Raw genomic sequence first — 16,468 nt, 5'->3', positions numbered from 1 at the left:
ATGTAGAACCATGTAGCTTAGTGCTTTATTTATTTTTTTAGAGAGAGAGAGAGAGAGAGAGAGAGAGAGAGAGAGAGAGAGAGAGAGAGAGAGAGAGAGAGAGAGAGAGAGAGAGAAAAAGAGAGAGAGAGAGAGAGAGAGAGAGAGAGAGAGAGAGAGAGAGAGAGAGAGAGAGAGAGAGAGAGAGAGAGAGAGAGAGAGAGAGAGAGAGAGAGAGAGAGAGAGAGATACAGAGAGAGATACAGAGAGAGATACAGAGAGAGAGATACAGAGAGAGAGATACAGAGAGGGAGAGAGTGTTAAGAGAGAAATACAGTAAGATTAAGGGAATTCAGTTGTTGACAAATAGTTCCCTGAATATTGATTTGATTTGAGTATTGATTTGAATCGAATTTCTGAGTCCCTAGTAATTCACATTGGAGATTTTATGTTTATTGGCTCATTATACTGAGCGCAAATCTCAAGAATCAATTATTTCCGAACAAAGCAGAATATCGAAAATTGTAGTCAGAACCATAATCGATGCTTGGTCAACCAAGCTGATCTTTGAAGCATTCACATATTGAATGTTTTGATTTGGGTCAGAAGATAGGGATTAGACAAAGTCAAGCTGTCATTGTATTGTCTTGAATTAATGAAGCATATGAACAAGTTAACAATCAAAGTTTATTACACTTTTTTTTATATACAAACAACCCTGCAAGGCACACCTTTGTTTAAATAAGAATATACAATACATTATATTCTTGAAAACAAACACTTTCTTTTCTTTGAAATATATATTTATATGTATATATTAATATAAGTGAGATAAGTGTAATACAGAGAGAAGGCCTCAAGTCGTGGCTGATCGATTGAAAATAAAAGCGTAAAATGATCACTTAAAGGGAAAATTAACACTTTAAAATGTAAAAAAATAATCAAAAAATTGTAAGGTGTTACAATTCTCATCATCCGATTTTGACAATACTGTATAAAAATTCATTAGCTTTTAAAGCTGACTCGTGGCAAAACCTCACATGATAATATCGTCATCTGGTAATTGATGAAAGCATCAATAACTACTTCTACTTTTACCCTTACAGTACAGAGTATCTTGTATGTCTCATCTCACGTTCAAAATGAGAGCTTCTGTTCGGTCAGGAGGTGAAAAGATGTATCTCTTTTACGAAACTTCTGATCGGTTGCCTCACATAAAATCTGAACTTCAGTCACCTCAGTGGCCGAAGTAGACATGATTTCACCAGCTTTAAGGTAAAGGTGTGGTGTGTTGGATTTAGTGGCATCTAGTGGTGAGGTTGCAGATTGCATCCAACCCCCCTGCCCAGCTATGGGGGCATGTAGTGGCTTGAAAGGGGCTAGTTGGTACTTCAAGAATTATGTTATCGTCTATGACAGCACAGAGTAGCCAAGTGGTAACCTTCCTTGATATTTTTATATTTATTTATATATATTTAACGATCATGATTTTCTCAGTAAAAAGCTCTCTATGTAGATATAAAGGGCTCTTTCCAAGGTAACAAAAACACAACAATTCTTAATCTCTTGAGATTATACACTAATTAAAACGTATTTAACAATCTCATGAGATTATACACTAATTAAAACGTATTTATGATTATTTTATTTAATTTCTACCAAATCCGTTTAATTTGATACTGCTAAATTCCACACACTGCACCGGGGAGAATAGTATGTGTTTGTTAAGAAAGGAGCCATCTATTTAGCTACCTGTCTATTAAACTATCTTGTATGTCAATTTGCATGTCAGTATTGTCTGTCTTTTCATCTTGTTTTTCTTGCAGGTGTTATAGAATGAGTAAGACCACATATTAAGGAGAAAAGTGAAATAAGAGAAAGAGAGAAAATAAAAATCGATTCACAGAAAGACAAAACAGTTGAATACAAAAATAATAATTAGAAACCATGGCACAACATGAACATCCATTCGCTGTTATAAACTGACAGACGTTCAACATTGACAGATGAAAAAGTGGTAAAAACGACAGACTTTGACAAACTGTCGCTTGTCACTCAATACAAATAAAAATAAAGGACAATTGCTTCCGCCTCATCAAGCCAAAGCGACTGTTGTGACTCTGTGGCAAATAAAGAAAAGACCGAACATAAAAGATACAAAGATGTTAAAAGTTGCGCGTTATGACTCACTAAACAAAGCAGGGCTAACCAACGGGGCATGTGGATGGAGCTTTGAGATTAGTAACAGTGCCATGCACTGCTTCAACGTTTTCCCCCAATCCGTTAACATGTATGACGCTACATTGACTTGTCTAAATGTCCCACACAGACCGTCCATGCTAACTGCTAACTGTTAGGACAACCTGCTCCACTAAATGACCCGAATAAGGTCCAAACCTTTTTTGCATTTTCTCCTCCTTGACTCCACGTTGGTAAGTTGTATTCAAGAGGCGCAGGCGGAAAACATCCTCACACCTCTCTCGTCCTATGCGTCTTCAAAGCTGTACGCGCGTGCGTGTGTGGTGTCAGAGAGAGAGAGAGAGAGAGAAAGACTGAATGTGTTTTCACACGTGTGTTATGCATATATGTGTGTGTGTGTGTGTGTGTGTGTGTGTGTGTGTGTGTGTGTGTGTGTGTGTGTGTGTGTGTGTGTGTGTACCCCTGGTGTCTATCATCATGCCATCAGACCCAGTCGCTTGACCTTAGCAGAGAGGAATGAGTGGATGATGAAGACGATGGTCTTGGGACAACAGTGAAGGTCAAGTTGCTGCAGCAGGAGAGGAATGGATAAGGGGAAGGGGACACATAAAACAAAACTAAATGAGAAACGTTTTCCGATAGGGTATATCATATTAAAACGTGTTTCATATTTTATGTCTAAAAACATGACAATAGTGTCATGAGCGAAACTGTAACCATCATGTTTTAACATTTCAGGACAAAAAATCGATCTGACAATTTTATAAAAAGAAGAATAGTAGTAGTATTTTTGTGTTTTTGTGACAAGTTGAAAACCAAAGTTGAACGAGTCTATAAGAACTCACGATCTCAGACTCGGAGCCTCCGAAGTCGAGGAAGATCATGCGCACGCCGTCGTCGGAGGACATCCGCAGGCGCTCGAAGGGCTGCTGTAGCAGGACGCTCTTCCTCACGCCCATGTCCTCGGTGAACAGCGTGAAGCCCTCGTCGATGTGGACTCCCAGGGTGCACTCTTTCCCGTTCCAGCTGCAGGCTGTCCCGGATCAGGGACAAAAGCAAGCACAGGAGATGCATTATTGACTACAATCGGTTTCACAGGAAAACATTTTAAGGAGTTATTGTTGTGGATCCTATTGTTTCAGGTGCTTATCTGTGAAGCAGCCGAGAATTTGTATCATTCCCCGCTTCTATTACACTGCTTTGATATAGGCCTATTGTTTTGCATTGTAATACCCCAAAATACCCAAAGAATGATTTTATTTTGTTTATTTTGTTTTGTTGCAATATCTTACACTACCACCAGAGGCCAGTGTCAAAGCATCCAAAACAGGTTATATATCACACTTTCCTTTACCATTTAATGTCCATTAGGTTTTATGGTAGTATTTTACCGTAGTAGTTGATCAGCTTTTAACGGGCCCTATCATCAGTAATTGGTATCCGTTTCTGACAATAAATAAATAAATATCTCACATGTATCACACAAATTCTTAACCGACAGCTTGGATTCTGTAGATTTTCATGGGCAATGCAGAAAGGTTGCATATTTCATGTATATAGCCCTGTATCCATTGTAGTATGTGGCTGTCCCTGTTTTAGTTTGACTTTTTGCCACTAGGGGTTCTCCACAGTTTAGTGTGAGTATTCCTTTTTAGGTAAGAGTTCTGGTGTGTCCTGTTTTGTGAGCATATTGAGAGGAAAAAAGACGACACCATTAAGGGCCGGCTTTCCGGAGTGAGTGACGCATTTCATTGCTATGAGCTACCGTCAAAAACCTTTACTTTTCAATAGGACTACAGAAACAAATGATTCTGCTATTCATTTTTTTTGGACATCTTACAACCAATGGCATGTAACATTCTGTAGTAAAGTGCAGTTAGTAGTAAAAGTCTGCATCTCACACTGGTTTTAAAAACTGTTACCTACATCTCCTGTCCGCACCTGCTTCGACAAGGAAAACACTGCAACGCAGTCCTACAACTGTTTTCAATTTGTTTCAGAATCGAAGATCGTTCGCTTAAAAGGGGCCATTGTATTTGCGTCCGTAATTCTGGGCTGTTGGACGGTGCGGGGGGGTGACGGTACCTGTGGTGACCTCCTGGACTAGCTCTGCGGCGTTGTGGCAGCCCTCCACCAGCAGGTGGGTCCAGGTGGAGAGGTCCCGGGTGGAGTCCACCCGGAACACGTGGGTCTCCACCCCCTGCTTGGTGCCCGTGCGCAGGCCGAACGACAGCTCCGACTCCAGCAGAGGGGAGGTCTTCCCTGGTCCCGAGTGGACCAGTCTGGGCGCACAGGGTTGGAGGATTAAAAGTGAGGGGTTTTAACAGGAAGCCAGGGCAGGGCGATGACACTCAATTATTGAATGTGAATTTAAAGAAGAACGGTTATTTATATGGACGCATGCAAAACGCAGAAAACAACAGCTACGGACGGGGTGGAGAAACAGGGAATGTGAGTGGGAGAGAGAGTCAGAGAGTAAATGGGGGAAGGAGAGAGAGAGATAGAGAGGGAGAGATAGAGAGGGAGAGATAGAGATAGAGATAGAGATAGAGAGAGAGAGAGAGAGAGAGAGAGAGAGAGAGAGAGAGAGAGAGAGAGAGAGAGAGAGGGGGACGACGACAGAGAGAAAGACAGAAAGTTAAAGAGAGAGACAGAAGGTTAGAGAGAGAGACAGAAAGGAGGGAGGAGAGGGAGGAGACGAGAGGAAAGTAGAGCGGAGAGAAGAGAGAATGGTGAGGAAAGGAGCGGACAGGACTGGAGAGGAGATGAGAGGAAAAGGGAGGAAGGAAGGAAGGTTTTGGGGAACAACACATGAGTCATATGTTCTGGTCCTACTAATCGAGTACAGATGAAGGGATGAGTTTGGTTGGACTTCCACTAGCCCTAGTATGGAAATAGTGAGAGTATCCTCTTTTCCTGGGCCAACACCAGCAATACACATAACTATTACCTCCCAGCCCGGCTGCAACAAACATTGCAGCGGGGGACTTTGTCTTATATAACAAATACTTACTCTGACCATAGAGTTCCACGCAATCCATCTCATGCTGTTGTGATTCTCTGAATATAACAACCATTAATACATATATCTCGCATGCACGTCTGTTGTACATTTCTCTATGATCATAGTCAAAACAAATACCTCCAGGTCTCTCAGCCCTATCAGTCATTTAGAAGATTGTGTGTGTGTGCGTGTGCGTGTGTGTGAGTGTGAGTGTGAGTGTGAGTGTGAGTGTGAGTGTGTGTGTGTTTACCGTGTAGTGATGAGTGGATGGCTCTTGGTGGGGTTGTTGAGGGACTCTTTGCTGTCTGGCAGGGAGGGGTAGAGGAGCAGATCTCTATCAGTCAAAACCGCAAGCACCGGCTTCTCTGGACCCTGGCTGACCTGCACACACACACACACACACACACACACACACACACACACACACACACACACACACACACACACACACACACACACACACACACACACACACACACACACACACACACACACACATGAGCATGCAACACACACAGACTCACACACACCCACATGAGCATGCAACACACACACACACACACACACACACACACACACACACACACACACACACACACACACACACACACACACACACACACACACACACACACACACACACACACACACACACACACACACACACATTTGAAGACACTTCAACCCGCTCTGGATAATGGAAAAGTCTTTTCCATTATGGAAATGGGAAAAAAGGCCAGTGGAAAAAGGGAAATTCTAAGCAGCCTCATGTTCTATATGGATCCAGTACCCATTGTCTGAAGTAGGTAGCATTGTACATTGTCTATATGTATGAAACTAAACATAAAAAATTCAGTGAGAGGCAGGCATTGTAAATATATGATCTATGAAATATATGAAAAAGTTAACAGAGGTCACTTCAACACAGTATGATTCCACTGTATTGGCTATCATGGATATAGACTACCCAATCGTGGAGCATGGTTATGTATGGTTTATGGTCTAATACGACATCGCCCATAGTCTTAAAGAAGCAACAGCAGTGTCGTACATTGTATGGCTTACTCTCCTATGCATCAGATACCAATTTACGATTTACAACAATGTGTCACACACACACAAACACATATATACACACACACACACACACACACACACACACACACACACACACACACACAAACACACACACACACACAATCCGTAATCTAATATCTCAGTAAAAAGCGTTAAGTGTGAGCTTCTTTTAAGAAACACTCTCTTATTAAATACACCTCAGCAGTATAAACCCAGAGCATGTTTAACGCGTCTTCTTCTATTCCTGGTTTTGCGCACCTGCTCTGTGATCCAGCCCACATGCTTGACCTCCAGGGAGCTCTGCATGTCCTTCATGTCCTCCTTGACCTGGGGCAGCAGGTTTGCAGAGCCCGCCTGGATCCCGTTGTACCAGGACTGGGCCATGGCCGGGTCTTTGGCTCTCAGGAACACCGAGTTCTTTCTGCTGGCTGAGATTACCTCAAAATACCTGGGAACACAGATCAGACAGATACAGCATCAGCAGCAGAGTGGGAGGGATGGGGCGAGGTGCAGTCAGACAGTATGGTAATGTCTAAGAAGACGAGAATAGAGAAAGAAGATCAAAATTGCAAGTGAACAATTTGTCGGAAGGGAGGAGATGGTGAGAGACAAGGCCACCACGGTGATTAGGCTGTGGAACAAAGTGCAGTGGAAGGCAGAGCTTTCTCATTTTCTCCTTGAAGGGTAATTTGTGTCATTTGTTTTCCATTTTGGGTGTAAACCCGCTGTTTAACGTTTTCACTGCAGCCATCAATTTTGAGTGTCTGAAAAAAACATTAGTTCTACTTTTAATTTGTATCTCTCAAGAAAACTTTAGTAGCATACAAATATAATCCAAAGATAAAAGAAAATATGGAAAACGTATGTTATTATTATTAGATTATATGCAATTATTATTTCTTATTATTCTCTCATTTATTATTTTTTCCCAAAATACATCCATATTTAATATATACATGGGGATTTAGGTTACGACAGTATGCAACACCAAAATCTAAATAATGAATCTTCTGTATGATGCAGTACCTATTTTCGGTGTCTGGGGGGCACTGTTTCCGTGTAACTTGGCACATCTTGAGTGGGATAGTGCAGGGTTCCCTCAGCGCTGCGGGAGGGGTGTCAGCTCCCCTCTGAGGCGTTGAGGGAGGAGAGTCCCACGGGAGAGGGGCCCCTGGGGACCCCGCGTTCTTAAAGAAGGCCGACATCTCTTTGATGTACTTCACTGGAGAGAGAGAGAGAGAGAGAGAGAGAGAGAGAGAGAGAGAGAGAGAGAGAGATTAATGAAAAACAGGGCAAAATAAAGAGAGAGATGCAGAGATGATAGATTGGACAGGAATACGAAGAAAGAGTCAAAGAAACATGTGAAGAAATACGAGAAGAAGGAGAAGAGCGGCAGCCGGAGAGATGTAAGACGTGGGGGGGGGGGGGGGGGGGGGGGGGGCTGGGGGATGATTTGAGCTGTCGAGCATCATGCATGATCAGCATCTCCAGTCAAACTGTTCAAAGTCTGCGATTCCGCTTTCAGAAATCTCTCAAGACAAGATTCTTGTCACCTTAGAAGGATCATGTTGCTGTTGTCTCGCCGAGCAAAACCATTCTCTGATAAAGACACCAGACCACAATCACAGGGGACATTTCAGCAGGCAGGCTTTTGATCATTGAAATGCAGTCGTGTGTTCCTGTCAAGCGGTACGCTGTAGCTCCGTGTCGGGGAGAAGAGCGGTTCAACAAAACGACTCGCAGGAAGAAAGAATGGCTGTTGGTATGTTGCGGATTTTAATTTAAAGCCCAACATTTTGCAACACACACACACACACACACACACACACACACACACACACACACACACACACACACACACACACACACACACACACACACACACACACACACACACACACACACACACACACACATTTTTACCCAGCCAAGAGCTGGGTAAAAATAGCCCTGAGGAAACTGCAAAGCAGGAGGCTTGAGGCGAAAGGCCTAGCTCTGGTTTCACCAGTGGAGCGGAGAAGAACGGCTCTCTCTCCGTCTCAAGCAGCGCAAAGCCCTGGGACCGCAAGACTCAGGCAGGAAGAGCAGCTCCAGCTACCTCCAGTCACCTCAGCGTGAACACACACCCCCCCAGTCAGCCCACCGAGGCCCCGGTCGTTTGACCCCGTTAGTCGGTCAACAAGGCAGGCGACCGGCAGGTCAGTCGGTCAGCCCTGTTCGGTGAGTGGGGCAGTCAGTCAGCAAGTCAGTCGGTCAGTGAGTCAGTCGGTCAGTAGCTCTGGCTCCAGCGCAGACTGCAAGAAGTCCTTCAGCCACCCACTTCAATTTTCCATGCGCTCACACAAGAACGTGTGGTCAAGGCGTAGTTTTCAATGAAACCTATTTTATACCAGACATGAATTAACATGGGACAGACACACAGTACACACGATTCCCTCTGCGATTAGGAGGGTCAACTGTATCTGGGCACTGTATGCTTTGAACGTTTATCAGTTACACGGCGAGGACATGTCAATGACGTCCGCAATACTTTCCAGTTGTTATCTGACCCAAACCGGTTTACTTTCATACAGCGATGACGTCATCAGGGGCGAAAACATGGCTGGCTGAGATAAGCTTTGTTTTCCAACCTCTGCCTTTACCCTATACCTCAGCAAAATCTGTGTGGGTCGGTAACGGTATCTGTGTGTGTGTGTGTGTGTGTGTGTCTATGTGGAGGGGGGGTTTTGGGGTAAGGTTTTGGGGGTGGGGGGGGGTATTGATTATTATGCAGCACAATTATCGCCAAACCCTGGTTAAATATAATTTGTGATGTTCTGTTTTGAACTCCCTGACTGCCCACACACAGGCTTGCCCTCCTTGACATTAGATATAATAATGTTAAATATCTTGAGGAGTCAGCAGAAGATCCTTCATCTGTCTTCCACTGCAATTACATCATCCCTTCTGTAAGCCCCAAACTCTCTCTTGAGATAGTTATATTTTCTCTTTCTTTTAATTTCTCCTTTTCACTCTTCACTCACATTCACTCCCCTTCTCTTATTTAAACTTCAGTACCATCCAATTTAATCCCTCAATTCTAAACACATTATACCGTTAGCAACCACACACTCACACACACACACACACACACACACACACACACACACACACACACACACACACACACACACACACACACACATACACACACACACACACACACACACACACACACACACACACACATACACAGAGACATGCACACACACCCGCTGGGTCCGGGGCATTTAAGGCCTCTATGACCTTTAGTTCTATGTCTGTGTAATAGATTACCTACGGACATCTTTATTAGCCATGTCAAGTATCCCAGAATTAAGCTAGATATATGTTCCTGTTTTTGCCAAAACATGATTTCACCAAAACTGTGTCCAAACAGGTAATTTATTTGCCCAATCAACCAAAAGAAACATCAACATTATAATTATTTTCGTTGAGAAGAAAATCTGTTAACTTTTATGGCATAATTTTTGCAAATCGTGTATATTATATGATGTAACATGTTTGACATTGTTCCTGCCCCTAACCTATCCCTTGTTGCAGCCACGACTTTGAAGCAACATTGAACGTTGTAGTCTAAATGTTCACGTCTATAATTCGTTGCTAAGCCAAGCTATCCCTGTCCTGGCACCAGCAGGTCATACAGGTAGCGGCCGCCTAGGTCCGGACCCCAGCCAGGGTCCTGGTGGACAGGGTGGATTTGGGGGTCTGAGCCATGCGTCCTTGGGTGTGTAGTTGTGTACCTGGAATCCGTGAGAGATTCTTTCTTCCCCTCGTATTGATAGCAAGAGGACATCCTGTTCCTCCCATCGACTCATGTTTCCTTCTCTATCATGGTGTGAGGTGTTACAAGGCAGTCTGGCAACACAAGGTATCTCCAATATAGCACCCAGTCCAAATATTCATCACATGAAAAAGGAGACTGAGGGGAAGTTGTACACGTCACAATTTGAAACTATGAATGTATTATGATCAATCCTATAGAGCTTTAAGGTAAAGATGAACTCAAATTAATACTGTGTTGGTGTGTGACAAGGCTACACTATCAAGTACAGCCTGGGCTTATCCTTTCCATCTTAATGGCTTCATTTTGGATGGATATGCCTGTTTTAAATCAAATGAATGCGAATCAATGCTAGCCTGTTATTTAAACGGAACCAGCGAATACTGACCATGGGAATGGGCCAAGATGATAGCACCTTCAGTAGCGCAGAGTCATTGCTTTTGCAGTGCAGTTCATAATGGCAAACGTGGAATCAACAAACGGGGTGGGGTTGACCGAGGACTGGTGATGGTTACATCTGAACATGGGAGAGAGTGAGAGCGCGGGGAGGGTCAAACGACTCTTATTTACCAGCTAATATAACTCAAAACCATGAAGTTTTCCGCTTCAAAGAGGAGAGCAACTTAATCCCACAGGACAAACGCTTCTCCACTGAAGAAAAGTAGGCTACATTTCCCCAATTACCGTCATCACTGCGTGTCTATGTGTACGTGCATGCATGCGTGTCTGTATTTATGCGTTTGTGTGTGGGCGTGGGCGGGTGTGCGTTTGGGTTTGCGCGTGCGTATGTGTGTGTGTGTGTTTCTCTGCTTTTATTCTTGCATTGAAATCAAATCAAACAGAGCAGTAAGGAATATAATAAAACATAAATTCAATAGCATGAGTTTCATATTCTAAAGAGGACATACAGAACACAACGTCTGCCTGTTCGGATCCTGTTGGTGTTTTCCAGATTACAGTTGCCAGGCCTACACTGATCCACGTATTAACAATCACAGGCCATTGCTTTCAACCTCCCTAGTATATGGAAGGGAGGGAGCAAGAACCAGAGAATCGGAAAAAGGGGAAAAAGGCAAGAGAGAGAGGGAGAAAGAGAGAGAGAGAATGAAAGAGTGAGGGAAAGAGAAAGAAAGAGTGAGGGAATGAGAGTGAAAGAGAGAGAGAAGGATAGAGTGAGCGAAAAAGAGAGAGAAGGAAAGAGTGAGGGAAAAAGAGAGAGAGAAAGCGAGAGAGAGAAAGAAAAAGAGTGAGAGAGAGAGAGAGAGAGAGAGAGAGAGAGAGAGAGAGAGAGAGAGAGAGAGAGAGAGAGAGAGAGAGAGAGAGAGAGAGAGAGAGAGAGAGAGAGAGAGAGAGAGAGAGAAGGAAAGAGTGAGGGAAAGAGGGAAGGAAAGAGTGAGGGAGAGAGAGAGAAAACAGCTAAGCTCAATTCAACCAGAAACGCTGTCATGATTACTGGTGGCGGCACATTCAATGCAGAGCTAAAATTAGACCAAGATGCCACCGTTATTACTTTAGCTTATCTGGCTGCCAGTGGAACTATTTTTCACATATCGTTTGTGTGTGTGTGTGTGTGTACACATTTATCTGTTTGTTTGCGAGAGAGAGAGAGAGAGAGAGAGAGAGAGAGAGAGAGAGAGAGAGAGAGAGAGAGAGAGAGAGAGAGAGAGAGAGAGAGAGAGAGAGAGAGAGAGAGAGAGAGAGAGAGAGAGAGATAGAGAGAGAGAGAGAGAGAGAGAGAGAGAGAGAGAATGAATGAGTCGGAGTGCGTGGACATGTGAAGAGTTTCTTTGCCTTGGCTGCAGAATCCCCAGCTAAGCTTTTCTCACTTAAGTCTTTTCACTGAAACTCACAAATCATGACCTTACATTTCAGGCCAATTCAGTTTTATTCGATTCACTTAGCTCAGCTTTTAAAAGCCTTGTAAATTAAACAGCATTGAAACTGTTGCTCTTGTGTTTGGAGGTTAAGCACCCAATACTGGGTCGACCATACCAATAAACAACAGTGTAAAGCAACATGTTTCGTCGTAAAACAGTTTAATCACTGCTGCATACATCTGCACACATCCTAGCCCACATGGCTTCTTCCTCACACATGCGTGAACGGTCACAGACACACAAAAGTAAAGGTAGGAAGGCAGAAGGAAAGGAAGGAAGAAAGACAAGAAACAAAGGGGAAACAGGATTGAAAAAGGATGAAATATCGAAAAAAGTAGATAAATGGTCGCTTGGATAGAAAGGAGTCATTCACTGTTGCTCATCTATGCTGCATGCAGAACAGCCTAACAGGCAAAGACGCATGCGAACACACACACTAATGCACACCCACACAGAGAAATCTCTCTCCATCTTGCATACACACGCCCTCATGCACACACGCAAACACACACATACGCACACACACACCACCGAAGTGAATACCCTCTTGGTAACTGTGGGAGCCCATGGAATGTCCTTTCATTGGCCGGCGAGTGACCTGGAAAGCATGCTGTTGGCTCTGGGAACCAAGTCCACCCTGAAGGCTAAAGCAGCCCCCACACACTCACTCAGCAAGACACACACAGACACACACGCAGACAGTGTACCTAGCGATGTATCCACATGTAGATACACTGCTCTCTAGACCGTGATGTCCCATCTCTGAAAGGTGGACCGTCTCCCGGCTTGAGAAATCAAGTGCGATGGGGGACATTACGTCCCCTGGTGACATTTGGAATTAAATGGCATGCCTAAATGCGGTGCGTGTGTGTGTGTGTGTGTGTGTGTGTGTGTGTGTGTGTGTGTGTGTGTGTGTGTGTGTGTGTGTGTGTGTGTGTGTTGTATTCTGGTGTTTGTGTAGGCGAATTGCATTTGAATTATTGATTTTCTTCAGCTTTATTGTCATTGGAAGTAGTGTGAGTGTCTTAGGAGGAGTGTGTTGCATGTGCTGCCAGTACGTACGTCTGTTTTGTGCGTGTGCGTGCGTGTGTGCGTGCGTGTGTGCATGTCAACGTGGGCGATGCACTATCCTATTCAAAGTTTCTGTTGTGAGCTCTGGGATTATTAAACCCCTAGATCTCCAGCCCCTCTGTGTTCCACTGATTAATGTCTGCATCAATCTCTGGCTGAGAGGGTATGGGGAGAGAGAGAGAGAGAGAGAGAGAGAGAGAGAGAGAGAGAGAGAGAGAGAGAGAGAGAGAGAGAGAGAGAGAGAGAGAGAGAGAGAGAGAGAGAGAAGGGGTGTATATAAAGGAAAGACTTACTACACATTTCCAATGGGTTTAGTTAGGTTCATCATCCCTATGGCCCATCTCATTAAAAATGTGGACAAATGCCAACCCAAGGGGATAACGGAGAGGATGGACAGGAGCGAGAGAGAGAGAGAGAGTGCATGAGAGAGAAATAAAGGAAATAGCTGGCGAGGTTGTGTATGAGAGAGACAATGGGAGTTAGTGAGCGAGTGAGAGACAGAGCAGGAGAGAGAGAGAGAGAGAGAGAGAGAGAGAGAGAGAGAGAGAGAGAGAGAGAGAGAGAGAGAGATGGTGGTGATCGGAGGACACTGATTCAGACACATAGTGCCATTGCAGCCATTTGAATACTTTGCATATCAGGACTTACATGTATGTCTGAAAACAGCTTATGTCTCAAAAGAGTGAATTATCCTAATCCAACGAAGTGAAGGACAGCTGATCAAGATCTGATAGAGGGGTGTGGAATGAACATAACCTTCCAACACAAAAGATTGCCACATTGTTTCAACAACCCACCTCCGATTGCGAGGGAGAGAGAGAGAGAGAGAGAGAGAGAGAGAGAGAGAGAGAGAGAGAGAGAGAGAGAGAGAGAGAGAGAGAGAGAGAGAGAGAGAGAGAGAGAGAGAGAGAGAGAGAGAGAGAGAGAGAATAAGAGGGAGAGGGAGATGAACAGGTATGTATCAAGATATTTCTTTCTGTAATCCGCTGTGCAACTTGTGAATTTCATTTTGAGGTCATTTCCAGACGCAGCGGTATGCAAATTAAAGTGATGGAGCAATCTGCCCTGCATTCTAATAAAGAAGTTGCTGTTGCCACTTTTGCAGAAGCCAATGTTATAAAGTTTTCACAGCTAGCCTTAAACACATAAATAATTGCACGGGAAGTCAATTGCTTGTTGGAACCGCTTACATTAGCACACACACAAACACAAACACACACACACACACACACACACACACACACACACACACACACACACACACACACACACACACACACACACACACACACACAAATGTCACCTGCACTCTGTTTGAGTTAGACATTATTTAACACCATTGGGAAAATGGATGCATCTAACAACAAAGTCTGCTCACTACTTCCCCCTGACAAATAGCAAATTGTGCTAGACCTCTGTAGTTTTAGGTACAACAGCTATTTTGTTGAACAACCTCTGAAGCAGGGGCCCCTGATGGGGGGGCCGCGGGGTGTGGAGAGGGCCCCGGGTTAAGCAAAGCTGACAGCATGGAGCCTTAACCATGGTTCACTAGAGCCAGAGTGTTGTTTTACTAGAGCAGGGGTTGAGGGGCTAGGCTGATCTGCTCCCCACGCTCAGACACCACACAATATCTTCACAGACCAACAACTCCCGTTAGACAAACAACAACAACAACAACATAGAACTAAAAATAAATAAATAAATAGAAACCACATCCCACGAAAGACAGGCAGACAGACAGGAAGGAATGTCAGGCCCTCCATAGAATAGATCAGCATAAAGGAAGTAGCGTAGTACAAGTACAAAGCCCTAATTGGTTTTCTATAAGGAGTACCCCTGCTTTGTGAACATGCTACATGGCTACGTAGATGCTAGTATGTTATCGGTCCTCCGTGATTTTACTGCTGCTTACTGGCGGTGCAGCCCCGAAAGTTTCATCGAGCTAAATCTTAAATTCATACCCGATACATAAAAAGTCAACTTTGACAGACAGCTATGCAGTGCAGTGTTTGGACCAGGGCGGGGGAGTGGTAATGTTACTGCTATCATTACAGCTGACATCAACAAATTGGGCGGTGGACTGATGGTCGTGGTACACGAATGATGTGTTTGTAGCTTACAAACATTAGGAATGGGTTTCTTTCAATGCATATTAAATGGCATGCAAAATGGAAGCAGCCAAACACTCACACCCACATGCACCCGGCCACATGCACACATGCGCACGCACAGACACAGACACAGACACAGACACACACACACACACACACACACACACACACACACACACACACACACACACACACACACACACACACACACACACACACAGTGGCGGAGAATGTGAAAGACAGCCAGGCAGGGGAAAACAGCGAGAAGCAGAGAGAGAACATGAGGGTGAGAAAGTTGGAGCTCACACTCTATGATAGTTTATTGTAATGTACTTGGACTAACACGGGAGTCATTCAAAGGATGGGAAGAAAGCAAAGCATGGGCGGTTGTCACTCACAGCAGTATATTAAACCCCCCTTCCCCTTCTTCCTTATAATATACTGTAATAAAAAGCCAGTGCCAATTTTCCCCCGTCTTGATTTGAATAATGATTGAAAAAAGACCAGCATTATCTGCTGTTTTTGAGTGGGTATATCAAAAGAGTGCTTTATTCAGTGATTTCAAAGTGCTGCAGTCGAAACAAAATGACTAATAATGGGATGAATTAAACAGCTGGGGGATACTTGTACTTATTTACTGGTTCAGAGGCAGAGGAAAACGACGTGGGGGGCTATTGCGATGGCGGCCCTCCCACTGCTCGGGTCAGACATCATTATTTATACTTCTTTTTTTATCTAAAGCAGGCTCTATCGGCTTATGAAATGCACCCCAAATGATATGCCTCTAAAACAGATCAGAGAAAAATCACTGGAAAGTTAATAAGATAAGTATTCCAGGGTTATGGTATAAACTCAGCGATTACAAGAGGTGTTGGGGATAAATCAGTGGTGGTATTTCACTATTTTTTACCACTTCTGTCCACCTCACTCCATATCGGCTAGACTTTATTGTGTAACCAAAACACCACGGACGCCTCAATATATGGTCAAAACAAATGACAGTAAAGCACAACACCAATTGTTAATAAAATTGCATAATAAATCTTTTGTGTTAAGGTAAAGGATGCACACCTGGATGGTTGCATGTACTGTTGGCTACACTAAGGGACCATGGGAATCAAATGCAATTTAAGTTGTATCGATAATGGAGCCTGACCAGTGCAGGCACCGTTTCATTACAATAAGCCAGAACAGTAATACCCCTTATCTGAACGTCCAGAGGTCGGAGGATTTTTCAATTTGTTCCAAACTGACCCGGGCGAGATCCCCCACACTCTCGCCTTATTCCCTGCTTCGGACAAACTGATTTCCATCCTGCTACCCTTCC

General features: G+C 43.9%; 1 protein-coding gene across 2 annotated transcripts in view; it reads right to left on the bottom strand.

Annotated features, from left to right (window-relative positions):
• Window positions 1–648: 648 nt before the first annotated feature.
• The window catches only part of snta1 (syntrophin, alpha 1), a 32,030-nt gene continuing 16,210 nt past the window's right edge, over window positions 649–16,468 (bottom strand). Inside the window, exons 3-9 of one of the 2 annotated variants that reach the window (XM_030374413.1) lie at window positions 7,286–7,481; window positions 6,518–6,707; window positions 5,433–5,563; window positions 4,264–4,460; window positions 3,024–3,211; window positions 2,639–2,746; window positions 649–2,480 (exon numbers count right to left, since the gene is read on the bottom strand). In XM_030374413.1, coding sequence (XP_030230273.1) covers window positions 2,654–2,746; window positions 3,024–3,211; window positions 4,264–4,460; window positions 5,433–5,563; window positions 6,518–6,707; window positions 7,286–7,481 — 995 coding nt within the window. In that variant the 3' untranslated portion in view covers window positions 649–2,480; window positions 2,639–2,653. Of the gene's footprint in view, window positions 2,747–3,023; window positions 3,212–4,263; window positions 4,461–5,432; window positions 5,564–6,517; window positions 6,708–7,285; window positions 7,482–16,468 lie in introns of both variants that reach the window. The other variant, XM_030374412.1, reaches the window with a different exon arrangement.

Source organism: Gadus morhua, chromosome 13, assembly GCF_902167405.1.
Source record: "Gadus morhua chromosome 13, gadMor3.0, whole genome shotgun sequence".
NCBI classification, from domain to species: Eukaryota; Metazoa; Chordata; class Actinopteri; order Gadiformes; family Gadidae; genus Gadus; species Gadus morhua.
The sequence above is the reverse complement of the archived record's forward strand: the minus strand, read 5'-3'. Positions and strand labels throughout refer to the sequence as shown.